This window comes from Psammomys obesus, unplaced genomic scaffold (assembly GCF_907164565.1).
Source record: "Psammomys obesus unplaced genomic scaffold, mPsaObe1.curated_primary_1811, whole genome shotgun sequence".
NCBI classification, from domain to species: domain Eukaryota; kingdom Metazoa; phylum Chordata; class Mammalia; order Rodentia; family Muridae; genus Psammomys; species Psammomys obesus.
In genome coordinates this window covers 26296144-26314497 of record NW_026596046.1, presented here as the reverse complement: position 1 = coordinate 26314497, position 18354 = coordinate 26296144, and the positions used below count along the sequence as shown (strand labels likewise).

Sequence of the window (18354 nt, the reverse complement as noted above, 5' to 3'; positions counted from 1 at the left end):
GACTATAAATAGAGTATGGCTTTTAATGAAAATGCTGACACTACCTAAAGAACAACGGTGTGTGACCAAATTCCTTGCAGAAGCAAACTAGTTCTGTGAGCATCTTTTAAGAAAGTGCATTTATAGTATAGATTTAATTAAGGCATGGATATTAAATTATGCAAAATATTTACTTCATCAAAATGCAATTTAAAATAGCCATCAAAATCAATTAGCATATTTACTTCCCATATGTTGAGAGGTTCATCCAATCCAGGTACAAAGAGCATTAACATTGTAATTAGGTGTTTGTTCAGAGGTGTTTGAATATAGATGGCTCAGCAAGCAAAGGTATTCAAATACTTATATATAGTTTTCTTTATGGTCACAGTGGAGAAGTAGCTGTTACAAGACCAGAACATGTCCATATAATCTGAGGTTTTTTTTGTTTGTTTGTTTCTCATTAGCTCAAATTTCAGATTAACTTTGTTTTTCTTTATTTTTTAATATTAGTTACAGTTTGTTAACTTTATATCCCTGCTGTATCCCGCTCCCTCTTTCCCTCCCGATCCTACCCTACCTCCCTCATCTCCTCATTACCCCTTTCCAAGTCCACTGACAGGGGAGGACCTCCTCCCCTTTCATCTGATCCTGGTTTATGAGGTATCTTCAGGACTGGCTGCAAGGTTTTTTATGAGGTGCATTTGTTGTACTTTTTGTTGGCAGAGGCAGAGACTCACTCCATCAGTTGAGCCTTGAAGAGCTTTTTTTTTTTTTTTTTTTTTTTTTTTTTTTTAACAAAGCAAGCACAGGACCTCATCACCTGCTGCTAAACAGGACTTCCTTGAAGAAACTGCAGTAATTAATGTTCCATTTCAACATCAAGCACCATTACAAGTTTACTGCAGGCCAGAGTTTGTCCAAATATTTAATACAATTCCACTGAGGCTGAGGGTAGCTGAAGGCTGCTTCAAGAGGTTTGGCGTTGTCTCCTGCTCTGCACTGGTAGAGTAGCAAATTGCAGGTTGTTCCACCTGGCTTCCTGGAATAGCTTCACCTATCTAGAATACCTGAGGCTAAATCTAATGAGTCGAGTGGATTGTTTGGAAAACAATTCAAAAGACAGCACAGGCAGTCAGAAGAGAAAGCAGACCCAAGGAAGTCAGATAAGAAACTCTAGGCAGTTTTTGTCCAGTTCAGATGTTCAGCGTTACCTGGCTTTAACTTTTTCCAAATTTATAAGCGAGGTACAACAACATCCCAGAGGTGTGTTCTTCCTAAGAGTATGTGAGCAGTACTACCAGGAGCATATTCTCTTTTCTATATCCTATAGTTTTACAATTTCAGCTTTCAGTGGAAGAATTCATTGGAAGAATTGTCATTCATGTACAGCTGGTCTGTGTATCGTCATCAACATGCAAATCAAAAACTCTATGCGTCTGTGTTTTTTCCATGGAGATCTAACACTACCAAATGAGAAAGCAGATGACATCTAGAGAGAGGCACGTGGAGTATTGTTAAGACACAGATGAACTGTACATCCATAACAATGTCCCCATCATGTCATATTGTGCTGTGTACTCCATGTCCAAACCAATCATGTTTCTTAGGTTCCTTCAACAAAAGGAAGTGAAACTCATTCTTCCAAGTCAGTTCTCTGAAATTTAAGTTGCCAACACAAATACAACAATGGTTCTTCATTCAGAAGAGACTTTCATTGTTATGAAAGTCGTAAAATAAATCAGTATGAGGAAAAATAATTATGCAATTCATAAGTTAATCCCTTTACATTTTCAAACTTTGTATTTTCATTTACATCCTAGACTCTCTGACATAAACTGAGAACAGATTAATTCATCATATATCATTGCTTCAGGTATCTTTGAGAGTCGGCAGAACTTAAACAATAGCCACCATGCCATATCTTTTTTGCTGGTAAGATAAATTTACCACAGTAAAATAATAATAATAATAATCTGTAGTGTGTATTCACCAGGAACTGAGTTAGATGCATTCATATGTTATCTCTAATTTACAAATAAAATTCTTAAAAATTAAGTGTGTGTTAATTGCTACAGTTATTTGGTTTTTTAATTTATTTATTTTTTATAAGTTACAGTTTATTCACTTTGTATCCCAGCTGTAGCTCCCTCCTTCATTCCCTCCCAATATCACTCTCCCTCACCTCCTCCCATGACCCTCCCAAAGTCCACTTATATGGGAAGTCCTCTTCCCCTTCCCTCTGACCCTAGCCTATCAGGTCTAATCAGGAGTGGTTGCATTGTCTTGCTCTGTGGCCTGGTAAGACTGCTCCACCCTCAGGGCAAGGTGATCAAAGAGCCAGCCCATGAGTTCATGTCAGAAACAGTCCCTGTTCCAATTACTAGGAAACCCACTTAGAGAAAGAGCTGCTATGGGCTACATCTGTGCAGGGGTTCTAGGTTACCTCCATGCATGGTCATTGGTTGGAGTAGCAATCTCTGAAAAGACCCCTATTCCCAGATTTTTGGTTCTGTTGCTCTCCTTGTAGAGCTCCTGTGCCCTCCAGGTCTTTCAATCCCCCCCCCCCATTCTTTCATAAGATTCCCTGCACTCTGCCCAAAGGTTGGCTATGAGTCTCACCATCTGCTTTGATAGTTTGTTGGGTAGAGTCTTTCAAAAGCCCTCTGTAGTAAACTCCTGTCCTTTTTTCTCCCTCTTCCGATGTCTGTCCCCTTTGCCTTTGTGAAAGAGGATTGGTCATCTTACCCAGGGTCCTCCTTCTTGCTTAGCTTCTTTAGGTGTACAGATTTTAGTATATTTATCCTATATTATATGTCTAATATCCACCTAAATGTGAGTATATACCCTGTGTATCTTTCTGCTTCTGGGATACCTCACTCAGGATGATCTTTCTAGTTCTCACCATTTGCCAGCAAATTTAATGATTCCCTTGTATTTAATTGCTGAGTAGTATTCTATTGTGTGACACTAACCAAGCAAGTGAAATACCTGTTCAAAAAAAAAAACTTCCAGTCTCTGAAGAAAGAAATTGAAGAAGATATCAGAAGATGGAAAGATCTCCTGTGCTCATGGATTGGTAGGATTAACATAGTGAAAATGGCCATCCTGCCAAAAGCAATCTACAGACTCAATGTAATTCCCATCAAAATACCAACACAATTCTTTATAGACCTTGAAAGAACAATTCTCAACTTCATATGGAAAAACAAAAACAAAAACAACAAAAAAAAAAAAAAACACAGAATTTCGAAAGCAATCCTGTACAACAACAGATCATTTGGAAGTATCTCCAATCCCTGATATCAAACTGTACTACAGAGCAATAGTAATAAAAACTGCACGGTACTTGCATAGAAGCAGAACAGTGGATAAATGGAATCAAATAGAAGACCCAGAAATAAACCCACACACCTACAGATACTTGATTTTTGACAAAGTCAAAACCATACAATGGAAAAAAGACAGCATCTTCAACAAACGGTGCTGGTCTAACTGGATGTCTACATGTAGAAAAATGCAAATAGATTCTTGTTTATCACCCTGCACTGAACTAAAGTCCAAGTGGATCAAAGACCTCAACATAAAACCAGAAACATTAAACCTGTTAGAAGAAAAAGTGGGGAAGAGCCTTGAACTCATTGGCACAGGAGACAACTTCCTGAACAGAACACCAACAGTGTTATTGTAATTGTTAAAGTTATTGTTAAAGTGGAAAGGAAGACAGACTGTGATACATTTGCACCAAGACATAAAGCTATTGAAAGACTTCAACAGTCTTGTTTGAGTTCAAAATTTTTCCTTACATCAACACACTCTTGTTTAGTAATGGGCAAAAGGCGCAGCTGGGCAAACATTAAGCTCCACCATCAGTCCTCTGTAATGCCAACACATATCAGTACATTGCTAATCGTAAGTGACAGTTTCAACTCAAAGCTAACCTTACACACACCATCGAGGTCCCTACTCCAACACCATCTGCCTGTCCCCCACCATCACTGCTGCCTAAGGCACAAATTCAGTCCAGCACCCCTGTAAATGTTGTTTCTATTTCCTCAGATGAGGATATAAGATGAGGGCTGTTCCCAGGCCTTTCTAGCTCTTTCTGAACTCTCACTGGCTGGTTCAACTCAGCTATTCTGGCCCAAACTCCACAACAAGCTGACTGATTCAAACTGGCTAAATTGCTCTCTGCCTGGCCTCAAACGAATTCTGGCAATATGTTTTAATTCTTCTGGCCCCTTCTTTCTCGTTCTCTGGTTCATTCTGTCTTCACCTGTATCTAGCTTGTTCTCTCTGTATGCTGCCTATATAAATTTGACTCAGTATCAAAGTCTCAGCAAAAACTCTCTTCTCTTTTCTGTCCTATTCTTGTGAGAATTGACTGTATCTCTGACTCATTCTGTCAAATTTTTCTCTGATTTGTCACTTGGTCTGCCCTCAATTAGACGACACTTTCAAACATGGCTGCTTCCTTCTGTAAACTAATCTTACCTTCATTGTTTGGGATTCAAGTGTGTCCTAAAGGATGTGTCTGTATTCTAGCCGGATCATACTGTAATCCAGAGTGTGTCTGCATTCCTGCAGGATCACACAGATTAGAAGGTTGTTAGATGTGATCCCTTGACAAAGAAGTCATGTTGCTGCATTCAAATGCCTCTACATACCCCAGCTGTGCAGCATGGATGCAAGAAGAACTCAGTTTTCTAGGAGTTTGTCTATGCCTGAATCATACAGTCTGTCAGAATTAATTAAAGGGTTTATAAGCTTTAATCTTCCTGAAGATGGTGCATAGATAGATGCACATTTAGATAGAGCAGTTTTTCTTAAATATGAAGGATGTTATCAGAGAATGCACTCAGAAAACACAACAGCAATTCTTATTTCTTCTTCAGAAAGCTTTGTGCATAATTTGAGCTTTGCCTGTGTAGACTTGTGACCAATATTTATGAACATTAAGAGATATGGATGTAACATACCAATCCTTACTTCTGGATATTTGAAGAGCTTGTATTTCATTTTCAGCACCTTATTCTTTCCTCACTGATAGCTTCCTTTTTCATAGATGCTAATACAACAGGTTTTATTAATGTGTTCTTATGAATTTCTGATAATTGTTCTAATAATCTGGATCACATAATGGCAAATGATATGAATGGCTAGGTAAAATGATAGCTATGATTATTAAAGGTGCTCCTAAGTATGGTTGGGAATAAAGTTCTATGAATCATGATGATTACATACAAATGCCTAAAAAATTAATCAGACCACACAATGAGCACACCCATCAATAAAAGCAGACTGTTGTAGTAAGGATATGAGTTTTGGAGATGGAGACAAGCAGATTTTGTTGAAATCATCTTTCTCTCACTTGCTTTATGACTTGGAGCAAACAAAAAACTTGTGAGGATCAGAATGTTGATGCTCAATACTATATAGTTACTTCTAAATGATTCTCAGCTTATGCCACACAGCAGGAGAGACATAAATTCAGTAGAACAGAATGAAGCTCATAAAGATGTTATACTTAGCATATTTTCAAAAAGGGTGCATAGACAATCCAGTGGGGCCTCAATAGATGTTTTTCAACAAGAAGAACCACAAAATTTAGATATTTGCATGTACCATATACAAAACTGAACTCCAAATTGATCAGAGAGAAATATGTAAGAGCCAACACTATAAAATGCTGAGAAGAAAATATCAGTGAAAGGCTATGTGACCTTGAATAACACATAGGTTTCATTAAAATGATGTATTCAAAAAGACATATTAGGGTTCATTAAGATTTTAAAATACATAGTTCAGAGAACAGCACCAATAAGTGGCTAAAGAGTAAAGAGAACTGAACATAAAACATTACAATCATAAAACTTCAAGAATGGTGTCCAGAGCATAGGAGGATTTTTACAACTCAATAATTTAAAATAATTGGGTATGAAGAAAGGATTTTGTATAGACATGTCTGCAACTAGAATAAGCAAATGGACAGTAAATGTATTAAAAGATACTAAACATTGTTAATTTGTAGGTAAATGCAAACCAAGTCCAAAGCAAAAAAAAAAAAAAAAATTTAGACCTATTATGTCTATAATAAAATGGTAAGCAATAACAAGAATTGATGAGAATACATAGAAAACAAAACACTCATATGTTGTTCATGAGACTATAAACTAATATAACTGTTTTTAAAAACAGCTTGGAAGTTCTTCATTGTATTAAACATAAAGTAACCAAATGAACCAGGAATAATAATTTTGTAAATACTCAATAAAATTGAAAACAGATGGCCACATAAAAAGTCACATAAGAATATTCATGTTTTTACTCAGGATATCTAAAAGTACAACCAATTCTGTGCCTGTGAACTGGTAAATGGATTAAAGGAAGTATTATAACCAAGCAGCTACATAACAGATAACAAACAATTATACGCCAAACAAGTCATAAAGGGTAAACACATGTAATAACACAGGAAAATGCGCCAAAGTCAAGGCCACCAGTTACAGAAGACTGAATATTACCCGAATCTAAATCGGGAATTGTCTGGAAGAGGGGAAAACAGTAGATTCATGGTTTTGGGACAAAAATGGTGATAAGCAAGAGTTATTGCAGGGTGTAGAATTTTCCTAAGAGTCATGAAAATGTTCTAAAATTCATTGTGGTGAAACTTGCATAATTCTGTGAATGAACTAAAGAATGGCACTTCATTTTGCTTTTTGAATGGGTGAACCTCATGGTCCATTGTAATATGAAGGAAAAAAAGGAACATTAATAGATAATAATAAGAAGTACACAAATTGTCCTAAACACTGTAACAGCTAGACCCCAGACTGAGATCACCTGGGGAGTCACTCCTAAAAACACACAGAAAAATGTCTTAACAATTACGTGTAGGACAGCAAAGGGAAACATTTGAGAAGACAGGCGATTGTGAGATCCAAGTACCAGTCTCAAGTTGTGTAAAGAGAGAACTGGAAGCAAAATATTTTCACCCACGTCGGAGGAGGAGCTTGGAGCGCTGGGCTTCCACTTTGATGAGCTTCGTTTTATGGTGGGCTCGCCTTTGCTTTCCTCGTGGGTGGGGGTGATGGCCACTCCACCTCTTAGCTTCAGACCTTCATGACTCTGGACTTGTTTACTTCCCTATACGCTTGTTTATCTCCTATTCTTCTTTCTGGTTTTTATGTGTGTTAGCTGAGAAAGCCTTTTCATCATCCCTGTGGACTAATGCCCCTCTCTGTAAGTAATACCAGTGAGCTTCTTTTCTGGGAATGTTTCAAAAATCAGTGTAACAGAAGCATTTTATCTGAGCATTTCAGTTCTCAGTAGTTTTTTAAAGCCAGGGAGAAAACTAATATAAATCTAAAGTGCTATAATGGCTGGGAAAGAAGAAAAGTAAAACTATCTATGTACCAATCCAATCCAATCTTCCCTGTATTTTCTTGATGTCCAGCCCTTGACTGCAGCAAAATTGACACCACAGCTATCCACAGAGCTGCCATTTGTTAAAGTGCATTGGGCTTTTTCCTGACCTAATTCGCCTTGAGATCCTCTTCCAAATCCATGACTGCTGCCCATATGGCCAGATATACTCTAGTCCCAGTGCCCACCAATTTAAGGTCTTGTATGCTGCAATTTTCTGTAATTTTCCTAAAACTATGATCATCTGATAATGGTCTAACTTTTCATTCCATAAAGAGACTGTTCATAGTGTGAAAACTGTGCCCTAAAAAAATAAAAATTGTGCCCAGTCTTTGGAAGAGCAATATTCATCAGAGCCATCATATATCCAATTTCCCAGCAGAAAAGTTAGACAGTGGTTCTGTCTGTATGGGATCTCTGAAGACGCCCAGAGAGCAGAAACATTTTATGAGGGCCACGTTTCTGAGTGCCATGGTCTGAGTATGTGAGCTAAATGCAAAGTTAAGTGACATCAGGGGCATGAGAGCAAGAGAGGAGGAGGAAATTCTGGAGCTCTTTTGCCATATTATGAGTCATCAAGTATAAGTATTACTGACACATGTTATTTCCTGTCATGTACTGAGAAATCTGAGGATCTGCTATAATTCATAACATGATAAATAAAAAATAACCAAAATTTGATATACTCAGAGTTCAGTATTCTAGTTTTCAAACATTTACATAATTTAAACAAATATTCCAAAGATTTACTGATATTAACATGCCTAATATAAGACAATATAGATATAGCAGTATCTATGATAAGCTCCAGAATAGCAAGAAACTTCAATCTATCTTTCAAAAAATCTTCTCTTAACATTATTTCTGTAGTTCTAATAACCAACAGAAATGTGTAGAGAAGCAATTATTCTAGCCAGGTCCTGTATATTTAGTTATTTTTTTTATTTAGCCAGTCACATATTACAGCTGCCTCTAAGTAACATCTTGGTAAAATCAGGTAATCAAGGATATGACCAAGCATATTCCTCAGTAGCTTCAAGTACAGGGCACACCCATACCAAGCAATGTCTAGAAATGCCCTAAAATGCCACCCAACCTTCCTGAAATTGATTAAGTTCAAAGTTCTTGATTGCCACATGTCAAGAGCTAATTTCTATCCACGTTCCTCTTTTGGAAATCTGCCTGTCTTTGCCTAAGTCCCAGAACACATAGACATTTTCTCAACTATTTAAAAGTAGCAGAGAATCATAACTACTGACATCTTACTCGTGGCCACACAAACTAATGGGGCATTCAACCAGTTAAAGTGTGGGGTAAGAAAGAGTAGTTCTCGTGTCTGCTGTACACACTCATGTATCCATACATAAGAGATAAATCACCATGCTCCTTACTAGAAAACACATTTTTAGTTTTTCTAAAAGTATAATTGTATCTGTGTATCCGGGTTTAAAAAAGAAAAAAAAAAACCTTCAGGTTCTACCCCAATCAGAAAATTATAGTCTGGCGTAAAAGGAAAGTCACTTGAAAGAATCATCTCAGATCTTCTACTACATAGGTGTAGAGTGCAAAAAGAATAAAAATAATAAATTAAAAGATAGACTATCTAGGCAGAGATTAGACAGTGACAGAAGCCATCTTCAAAGCAGTATGTAACTAGTGAGAGACATTTGCAAATCCATTTGAATGTAAAAGACTTCTTAACAAAATTAATGATAAATGCTATCATAGATGATAAGGCTTTAAAGCCAAACGGAGGCAAACACACATATGGAGACTAACATATTTCCACACAAAGTAACAAAGCCTAAATATAATCATTGCTGAGTAGAACACCAAAAAACCCACTAGGACAATGGAAAAAGAATGTAGAAGACTATCAACTGCATTCAAAAAATGCATAAAAAATAACAGACTATTCATTTATTATGTAAGAATGTATTAATTTATTTATAACATAGTTCAATCTCAGAGGATTTGAGACAGTTGAGACATTTCCTTAAACTCATGAAATTATAAATTTCACTTTTTCCTCAGAAATAACAAACTGAAAATTAATGCCAAAACAGTTTTACCTACCTACAGATTTTGTTACATAACTTTGTGAGCTAATGATACAGTTAAGTACCAATATTTTTCACTATAGTGAAATACGTCATTATCAAGTTCATCTTTGGTAACTCTTTTATACATTTAACTTTTGCAAAGCATCAGATTAGTGAAATTAATGGGCAATTATAAAATTTTAAATCTCAGTTTTCTGAAAATTTCTGTCTGAGACTCTTCGTTAGATCAGCTTTGATGAACAGGGTTGGAGCCTCAAAAATGTTGCTAATGATGTGTTTTTCTTTTGACTGAAAGTAAATTTAAAAAGTAAGCCCCTAATGAACAAATAAATCAATACTCTGAGGAGAAAGATAACTTTATGGCTATCTATTAATTATTAGGACCTTTACAGAGTCAGATTTCTGAATAAGTAAAACCTTAGAGTGGCCAGCTCCAAGATTCCCAGTGATTAAAGCTCACAAAGCCCTTCCTGAAATGTTATCACACTCATGTGAGTCAATAGTAATGCTCACCAGTCTTCTCTCTCCTTAGGACAAATGAAAGAATCTCAAAAGTAAGACTCCATTTAGCTCTACTGGTATTAGCGTCTTTCAGAGAAATCAGCTAGCAGTGGGCAGCAGGCTTAGGCAATCCAAGCATGACCACCGCAGGCTGCTTCTGTGGTTGAGGGAGAAACAACTTGCTGTTTCTCTGTGGTTGCAGAAAAACAACATGTTTATGCACTGCTTTGGTCCTCCAGAAGGTGTCATCCTCACTAGAGGATATGATTACCTTTAAATAATAACAGGGAAAATTTATGAAGCCAGCCACTCCCAGTTCCAAAGCAGAAGACACATTTGGTGTCTGAGGCTTTCGTCTGACCACAGGCAAGAACTAGCATTCTTGGTTCATGATCTATAGCAAGAGTCTTAAGTGTAGTCATCTACTTACTTCTTAAGCTCCTACAATAGAAAGACCTAAGCTGGAATCTTCTGGCTCCTTAAGAGCACTAATGAAGAAGAGAAAACTAGTTTTAGTAACCCGAAGATCATATTCTAACAACATTGCCAGGGTTCCTTTACTTTGGACTTCAGATCAAAAAAATTCTTATTGATGTTACACATGGTATGTCTGATAGGACAGAGACACTACTTTATTGAAAGGTAACTACTTAATTCACAATTATATCACCAGAAATTTACATAAGTGAATGGAATGACTGAATTTTGTCTAGTGTAAATTTCTCAAAGAGCACTTTCTGTGGGACTCTGTGAGATGAAAAGTACAAATGGATCCATCTGTAATCAAATACTGCTGATTTTAATAACAATTCAAGTCTAACACACCAATAGCCCAAAAGAGAAATCAACTGTATTTTATTTTGATTTTGGAATGAAAACCCAACCCAAAATGTCCAGAAAGAAATATTAGTCTTGTTTCTGACATGAACTCAACGGCAGGCTCTTTGACCTCCTCCCCTGCCCCCGGGAGAAGCAGCCTCGCTAGGCCACAGAGGAGGACTTTGCAGCCAATCCTGAAGACACCTGATAAACCAGTATCAGATGGAAGGGGAGAAGGTTCTCCCCTATCAGTAGACTTGGAAAGGGACAGGGAGGAGATGAGGGTGGTAGGGTGGGATTGGGAGGGAAAGAGGGAGTGGGAATCAGCAGGGATACAGAGTTAACAAACTGTAACTAATATTAAAAAATAAAAAATAAATTAAAAAAAGAAAGATTAGTCCTCTTTGTAAAGAAATCTCTGAATGACAAAAAGCTTGCCAAAGCCCACATTCAAATATAGCACTTACTAAAAATACCACATTCTAAAGATTCCAATCTGAGCCTCAGTCATCAGGCCCCTCCTGTGAAAGAGGATTTACTTAGGAATTTGGACAGAAGGACCATGAAGAGCATGTAGTCTCTTTGAATAAATAGACATGTAAATTAGTAATTGTAAGATAATATTATTAGGGACACAATAAAAGGAGTAATTGATGAAGAACTGTAATTATTAAAACTCATCTTCTCATGGGCAGCAGCAGAGTCCCAATGCACACACTCCCCTCTGGCCAGCTGCTCACAAAATTGTGACATTTTTATTCTTAAGTCTCTGGCAAGTCTAGACTGCTTCTGCACAGCAGGAATCCCTCCAAAATTTAGCTTTGTCAACTGCTTGACCAAAGGTGATCCCATTTTCGCCTCCTTCCACATACACGCAAACCCAAGGAAAGAAGTTCTGTTCTTTACATGACCTGAACAAAAAGTAGACTCCCCTGGGCCCACTGCCTTTCCAACACAGCAAAAGTCATACTGTGGCAGGACACAAGCCCTTTTCAGTAGCTTGTACCTTGACAATAATTGCAGGTATTTAAGAGACTCCACACATCACTTCCAGATGGACTACAGAGAGGGTCATTTGAGAGAAATGCCCCAAAGTAGCTTTCTGATTTCTTGTCCCCAACGCATACGTTATCTCACGCCAGGGAAACTGTCAGTTATAGCAAAGATAACTCCCAGAGGTGCCACTGTCATCCCTATCAGCCACTGCATGTGTAAGAGAATATCATACAAATCGGTCCCTCGCTTTCGCTTACTTCACCGCACAGTGTAATAGAACAAGCACACGAAAGAAGAGGTAGGGTATCTGGCATCTCTTGCCAGCTCTACGATTGATGTGCTATTCTTACTCCCTGTGTGGTTAAGTCTTCCATCTGCAACCCAAGGATAATAACATAGTACCTGTTTATTTCAAAGACACTTGAATAATTCTCTGGGATAGAAAAGTCCATGCAAATGCAGAGTCTATTATTACACCACGACTTGGAAATTGCAAGTCCATTTACTCATCACGATTAAGCAGTCAACAAAACAATGATAAAGTGAAAGCATCTTCTCCAAAGCATCTCAAGATCAAATAATGCTGAATATGCAGCTATTTGGAAAAACATGTGGAAATACATTCATTTTCATGACCATGCAAATCTAACTCATCAATACCTCATTTAGCAAAGTACTTTGCAAGTTTTCCTGACTCAAAAATAAATAAACAGACTCCCTTATCATGATGACTTTTTATAACACACTGCTATTTGAAAAGACTTTTTTTTTTCTAATCAAACTATTGGCTTTGCTATAGACTTTTAGACCATATTTCAGCTCATTACAGGAAGGTTATTCCAGAATAAAGCAATATCTCTTCTGTAGTGCAATCAGTCTTGAAGTAACTTACGGTACAGTGGTGGACAGGCATCCATGCAGGGGCTTCCACTGAACAGTTCTGGGCTGGGCATTTACCTTGGTTTTGCTAGAAATAAGTAAAAAACTGGTTATTTTGTTTGTATCACATAAATCAACACACATTAATTGGCACAACTGTAATCATTAAGCTGATTACCATAGTTAGAAGTACTGAAGAGATTTCTGAGGATGGTTTTTGGTGCAGTCTTACAGAAAATGACATATATGTTTAACTCTTACCAAGATATAGGGAAATAGCCTCTGTTTTTGCCTTCGTTACTCTGGGAACTAGGATGTGGACACCACGCTTACGTAGCAGCTGCCCTTCTAGGCCTCTACAGGAGCCACGGGAACACTCACCTATTCCAGATGCAGTACAAACGACTCTGCTCCTTTCAAGCCAACTTTGACAAGCTCTGTACCCTTATCTTTTTGGAGTGGAGGCAGAGAAAGACTTATCTGTAACTCCTTCTTGACTAGAAGCTAGTGGTAAGATTCTCTCCAGGTGTTTCACAGAACTCAAGAATGCAGAGGTGGATTCTCGAGTTTATAGAGAGGGGCCTTTCTTGCCTCATCAGAGACAGAAGTGCAGAGAAATGAGACAGTTTGCTCAAAGAACCAGCAGTCTGACATTCTAAACCGTTTCCAAGACTCTTCTTCCTGTTTAAGTAATTTATCTCTAATTAACATCTTCATATTTTCATCCTGTAAACTGAAGTTCTAATTGGCCTTTTAGGAAGGAATCAAGTGCCCTCTTTAATTGACAGTTCTATTTCATCTCTGCAATAATGATTAGTCCTAAAGGGAATGAGGTTCTAATAAGATACCTCATATTTCTCTTATTGTATACTCACTTTGAGGATACAGGCATTCTGTAATGTTAATAACTGTCATAAAAATCCACACATATGATTTTTTAAGATGCTTTGTCTCCATCAGTCGGTCTGGACCTATTACATAATTATTAGTAACCACAATGAATATAATGAATATCAACAGAGATTATGATGTGATTATACAGGGGAGACATATGAAGCTTAAAGAAGTTAAGCAACTTAGCAAAGCCTCTCCCTGTGGGAAAGAGCAAACCCCAGTTCATACTAAGCATCTGGCTGACCGTGGTCCTCACATTCCTCTTACAAGATGCTGCTTCTGCTGTTTTAATTTGCTCTCTGCTCCCTCTCTGCTCCTTTAGGCCAAAGGGATGTTATCAAACAATCTGATTTGATCTTATCAACCGCCCTAGCATTTCTGATTTAACTGAATTGAAAAGCTTCATTGCTGATTTCTACGCTCTTATAATGCAAATATTTGAGCATGTGTGTTTCAGTGAATTTTTAAACATTTCCAAGCAATCTTTATTGAGGTGATTTGCTCTCAAGGAAGCAGTAAGCTCTGAAATTCTGTTGGATAAAGTCACTGTAGAAATGAATTCACATCATCAATCTCCATGTTCAGCTATGTTCAGTTTTCTTGCTTAAATCAAAACATGATATGCAGAGCTTGCGCGGCCCACAAGAATTATAGTTCAGGTGTCAGATGACCACAATTTCATGCTAAGTTTGGCCCTGTACCTGCTGTCCCTAGATGTTCTTGGTACTCAAGTGTGTAAAAAAAGGTTATTACCACAACTAATTAGCAGGAACGTTATCAGGGATGAATACTGATTCACTTCAGAGCACCACAACATACAAGGATAAAGAGTAAAGATAGATAGATAGATAGATAGATAGATAGATAGATAGATAGATAGATAGATAGCTTTTGAAATAACAATATTAGTAAAGAGCTATTTGTTGAGCTAGCAAGATGATCACGCCAGAGTGGCCATAGAAAAGCCCATCAGCCCTCAACCTAAAACTAAAAACTATAGGCAACTGAGAAAAGTTGATAGTGGAAAATGGAAAAGATGGTCTTTCCCATAGAACACACCAATTGATTTCCAGGGCCAAATTTTCAGCCTTAAAATCATGCATACAAGTACTATGCACGAGGAGCAGGTTGTATTTATGTACTTGGGAGAATGCATGTACAGACATACATGCTTGCACTAATAATTAATGAAAATAGTGCAATAAATCTAAAAGGCTGCAGAGAAGGGTGTAGGAGAGGGCTTGGAGGGAGAAATTTTGTAATTATATTATAATCTCAAAACTTAAAAAAAATTAATGACTTAGCTACAGAAATTAATGAAAGCCAGGAAGCTCTAAATCCTCAGGTAATAAATAAACACCATTGATATGATTTGATATTGCATGGTCCCAGTAGGGAAAAAATAGGGTACTTGAAATTAGAAGTTGTTTCTCATCTGTATAATGAAATAACATTTATGGGCAGCAGTTAGCTGTCAAGTGCTTTAAGTATATTGTTATCTCAATGCATAAACACATCTATCCTGAAAATTTGTCAATGGAAGCGCTTAGTACCATGAAGAACCCACTGCATGTAGGTTTAAATGGCAGAATCTTGAAAGAAGGGGGAGATAGAAAGGCCTGGAGAGGACAGGAGCTCCACAACGAAAGCAACAGAACCAAAAATCTGGGCCCAGGGGACTTTTCTGAGACTGATACTCCAACCAGGAACCATTCATGGAGATAACCTAGAACCCCTGCACAAATGTAGCCCATGGCAGCTGAGTGTCCAAGTGGGTTCCCCAATAATAGGAACAGGCACTGTCTCTGACATGAACTCAGTTGCTGGCTCTTTGATCACCTCCCCCTGACAGGAGAGCAGCCTTACCAGGCCACAGAGGAAGACAATGCAGCCAGTCCTGATGAGACCTGATAGGCTAGAGTCAGATGGAAGGGGAGGAGGACCTCCCCTCTCTGTGGACTTGGAGAGGGGCATGGGAGGAGATGTGGGAGGGAGGGTGGGATTAGGAGGGAATGAGGGAGGGGGCTACACCTGGGATACAAAGCGAATAAACTTTAATTAACATAAAAAAGAAAAATCAAATTTTTTAAATGCCAGAATGTTAATTATCAGTTATTTCTTTGGATGATTTGGGGGTTTAGCCTCGACGAGTTTGAAATTCTCTTTTATAAAAAAGCAAAACTTTGCCCAGCTTAAAGGATGATAAGCATTTTGTTAAATAATGACATAAATACTTGACTTACATAATACTTCCTAGCAAAGATTTTCTCTTCCCTGCCACTTAGCTCCTCGGAGCTTATATTCTCGCCTCTGAGCATAATATAATAATATTTACCTCACAGGATCACCACGAAAATTAATGAGAATAAGGGTGAGAAACGGTTTAGCAAACACCGAGAACTTCAGCTCTTAGTGTCATATGGAAGTTTTTGTTAATGAAGAGAAGACAGAGAAAGATCAGAAAACTGAATCTGGTTGTTTTTTTTTTGTTTTGTTTTTAGTTCCGAAACTCTGTCATTTATTTGGTTGGTTGGTTTTAGGGTTTTTGTTTGTTTGTTTGTTTGTTTGTTTTTTGTTTTTTAATTTTTTATTAATTACACTTTATTCATTTTGTATCCCCCCATAAGCCCCTCCCTACTCCCCTCCCGATCCCACCCTCCCTCCCCTTTCTGCATGCATGCCACTCCCCAAGTCCACTGATAGGGGAGGTCCTCCTCTCCTTTCTGATCTTAGTCTATCAGTTCTCATCAAAAGTGGCTGCATTGTCCTCTTCTGTGGCCTGGTAAGGCTGCTCCCCCCTCAGGGGGAGGTGATCAAAGAGCAGGCCAATCAGATTATGTCAGAGGCAGTCCCTCTTCCCATTACTATGGAACCCACTTGGACACTGAACTGCCATGGGCTACACCTGTGCAGGGGTTCCAGGTCATCTCCACGAATAGTCCTTGGTTGGAGTATGATTTTCTGGGAAGTTCCCTGTGTTCAAATTATCTTGTTCTGTTGCTCTCCTTGTGGAATTCCCATCCCCTCCAGCTCTTACTATTTCCCACTTCTTACATCTGTTTTAAGACGACTAAATTTAGTAATCTAAATGGACTATATGGTTTGGGTCCTGAACTTGAGATCACAGGTCTGCTAACATTTCTCATAAATATAATGTCTTTTTAACATTCTGTAGAGGCATGTGTCAATATTCCTTTGCTCTTTAAATATTCAAAGTTATACCTTATACACAACATTCACTTATATACAATAATCTAAGCTTTGGAATCCAAGATTTTAAAACATAGTTTCACAAAGTGCATTAAATGTAATTAATATTTACATTCTGACACTATATTCCACAATGATGATGACCCAAAAATGGGCTAAAATTGATCTTTCCTTTCCTCCTTAAACATTATCTGTACTGAAATCAGTGGACATCCTTTACTGGAAGATCTCATCTATTGAATCATAAACTACAAAGTCGTGTGGAAACAGAAGTGACTTTAACTGCTAGAAATGTCCAACTACATTCCTCTTCCCAAGCATATTTAAAATTCACCTGCAAAGAAACTTTTTGTGGCTAGCAAATAAATTGTTAAATTTCTGGTTCTCCTGGTAAGGTCAGTCTGTAGAGGTGGAAAGAAAGTGTGTTACAGAAACTAGATAAAAAGCAATTTATTGTGTTGTTCTTGCTATTGTAGACACAAAATAAAAGCCTGAAGATGTTTAGCAGACTTAATTCTTTCTGAAATTTAAAATTTCTGTTTTTTGAAAGTCACAATAACAACACAGAAAAAGGTACAATTACAATTACCATATTTCAAGAGAATAAAGAATTTTAAAAATTGAATTTCTGATAAGGTATAATTACAACTTATTAAAATGCAATTCACATAAATTTGTTTCTTGGATTTCAAAACATGCATACATGTTAGGCGGTATTATCTGAAAACTAGACATGAAATGCCATCAACTTACATGCACAGGATTTTTCTCTTCTCAGAAGAATACTCAGATACTTAAAATTATATGAAAACTCAATAAAAATGTGGAGTCAATGGATATACTTGTACAAATGCAGCCTTCTGGAATGTACAAGTGAATTTGGGGAAATTTTAACTGGTGAAGAATGAGTAGTCTTTTGCGGATAAGATGCCAAACCACCAGCCAGGAAGAACCAGCAATTAGATTCGTCCTTGAATTAAACAGCACTTCACAATGCTGAAGTAAACTGCATGTGTATTAACTCAGGGCATGTGTATTTAGTCTAAAGAAACTAGAAAAAAAAATATCATGGCTTGAAACTCCAAGAGATTCATAACAAAAACAAGAATGGAGAATTTGGTTGGGTAAAATTGAACATTTTTTAACTCACAGCTTATTTAAGAAATAATTTTCATGAGTATGTTATATTTAGGAATACACACACACACACACATATACATTCCATATATGCCTGCAATAACAATTAATGGGAAAAGATGCCAAGTATATGAAGAAGAGTACAGACAGCTCTATGGCAAGTTTTGAAGGGAGGAAAGAGAAGGAAGAAATGTAATTATTTTATAATCTCAAAAATTAAAAATATATTTTAAATCTGTACACTAAAGAAACTAATCAAGAGTGAGGACTGACTAAAATGTTCAATCCCCATCCTGAAAGGCAAAAAGGATGGATATAAGAAGAAGAAGAAAACAGGAAACAAGTTAGGAGCCTCCCACAGAGGGCCTCTGAAAGGCTCTGCCCTACAGACTATCAAAGCAGATGTTGAGACTTATGGCCAACAGTTGGGCAGAGTACATGGAATCTTATG

At 37.4% G+C, this 18354-nt stretch overlaps 1 protein-coding gene across 1 annotated transcript in view; it reads right to left on the bottom strand.

Annotated features, from left to right (window-relative positions):
* Dlg2 (discs large MAGUK scaffold protein 2) overlaps nucleotides 1–12721 on the bottom strand; it is a 1446492-nt gene extending 1433771 nt beyond the window's left edge. Inside the window, exon 1 of the mRNA XM_055623355.1 lies at nucleotides 12676–12721. Within this exon, the coding sequence (XP_055479330.1) occupies nucleotides 12676–12696 (21 nt within the window). The 5' untranslated portion in view covers nucleotides 12697–12721. The remainder of the gene's footprint in view (nucleotides 1–12675) is intronic.
* Nucleotides 12722–18354: the final 5633 nt, after the last annotated feature.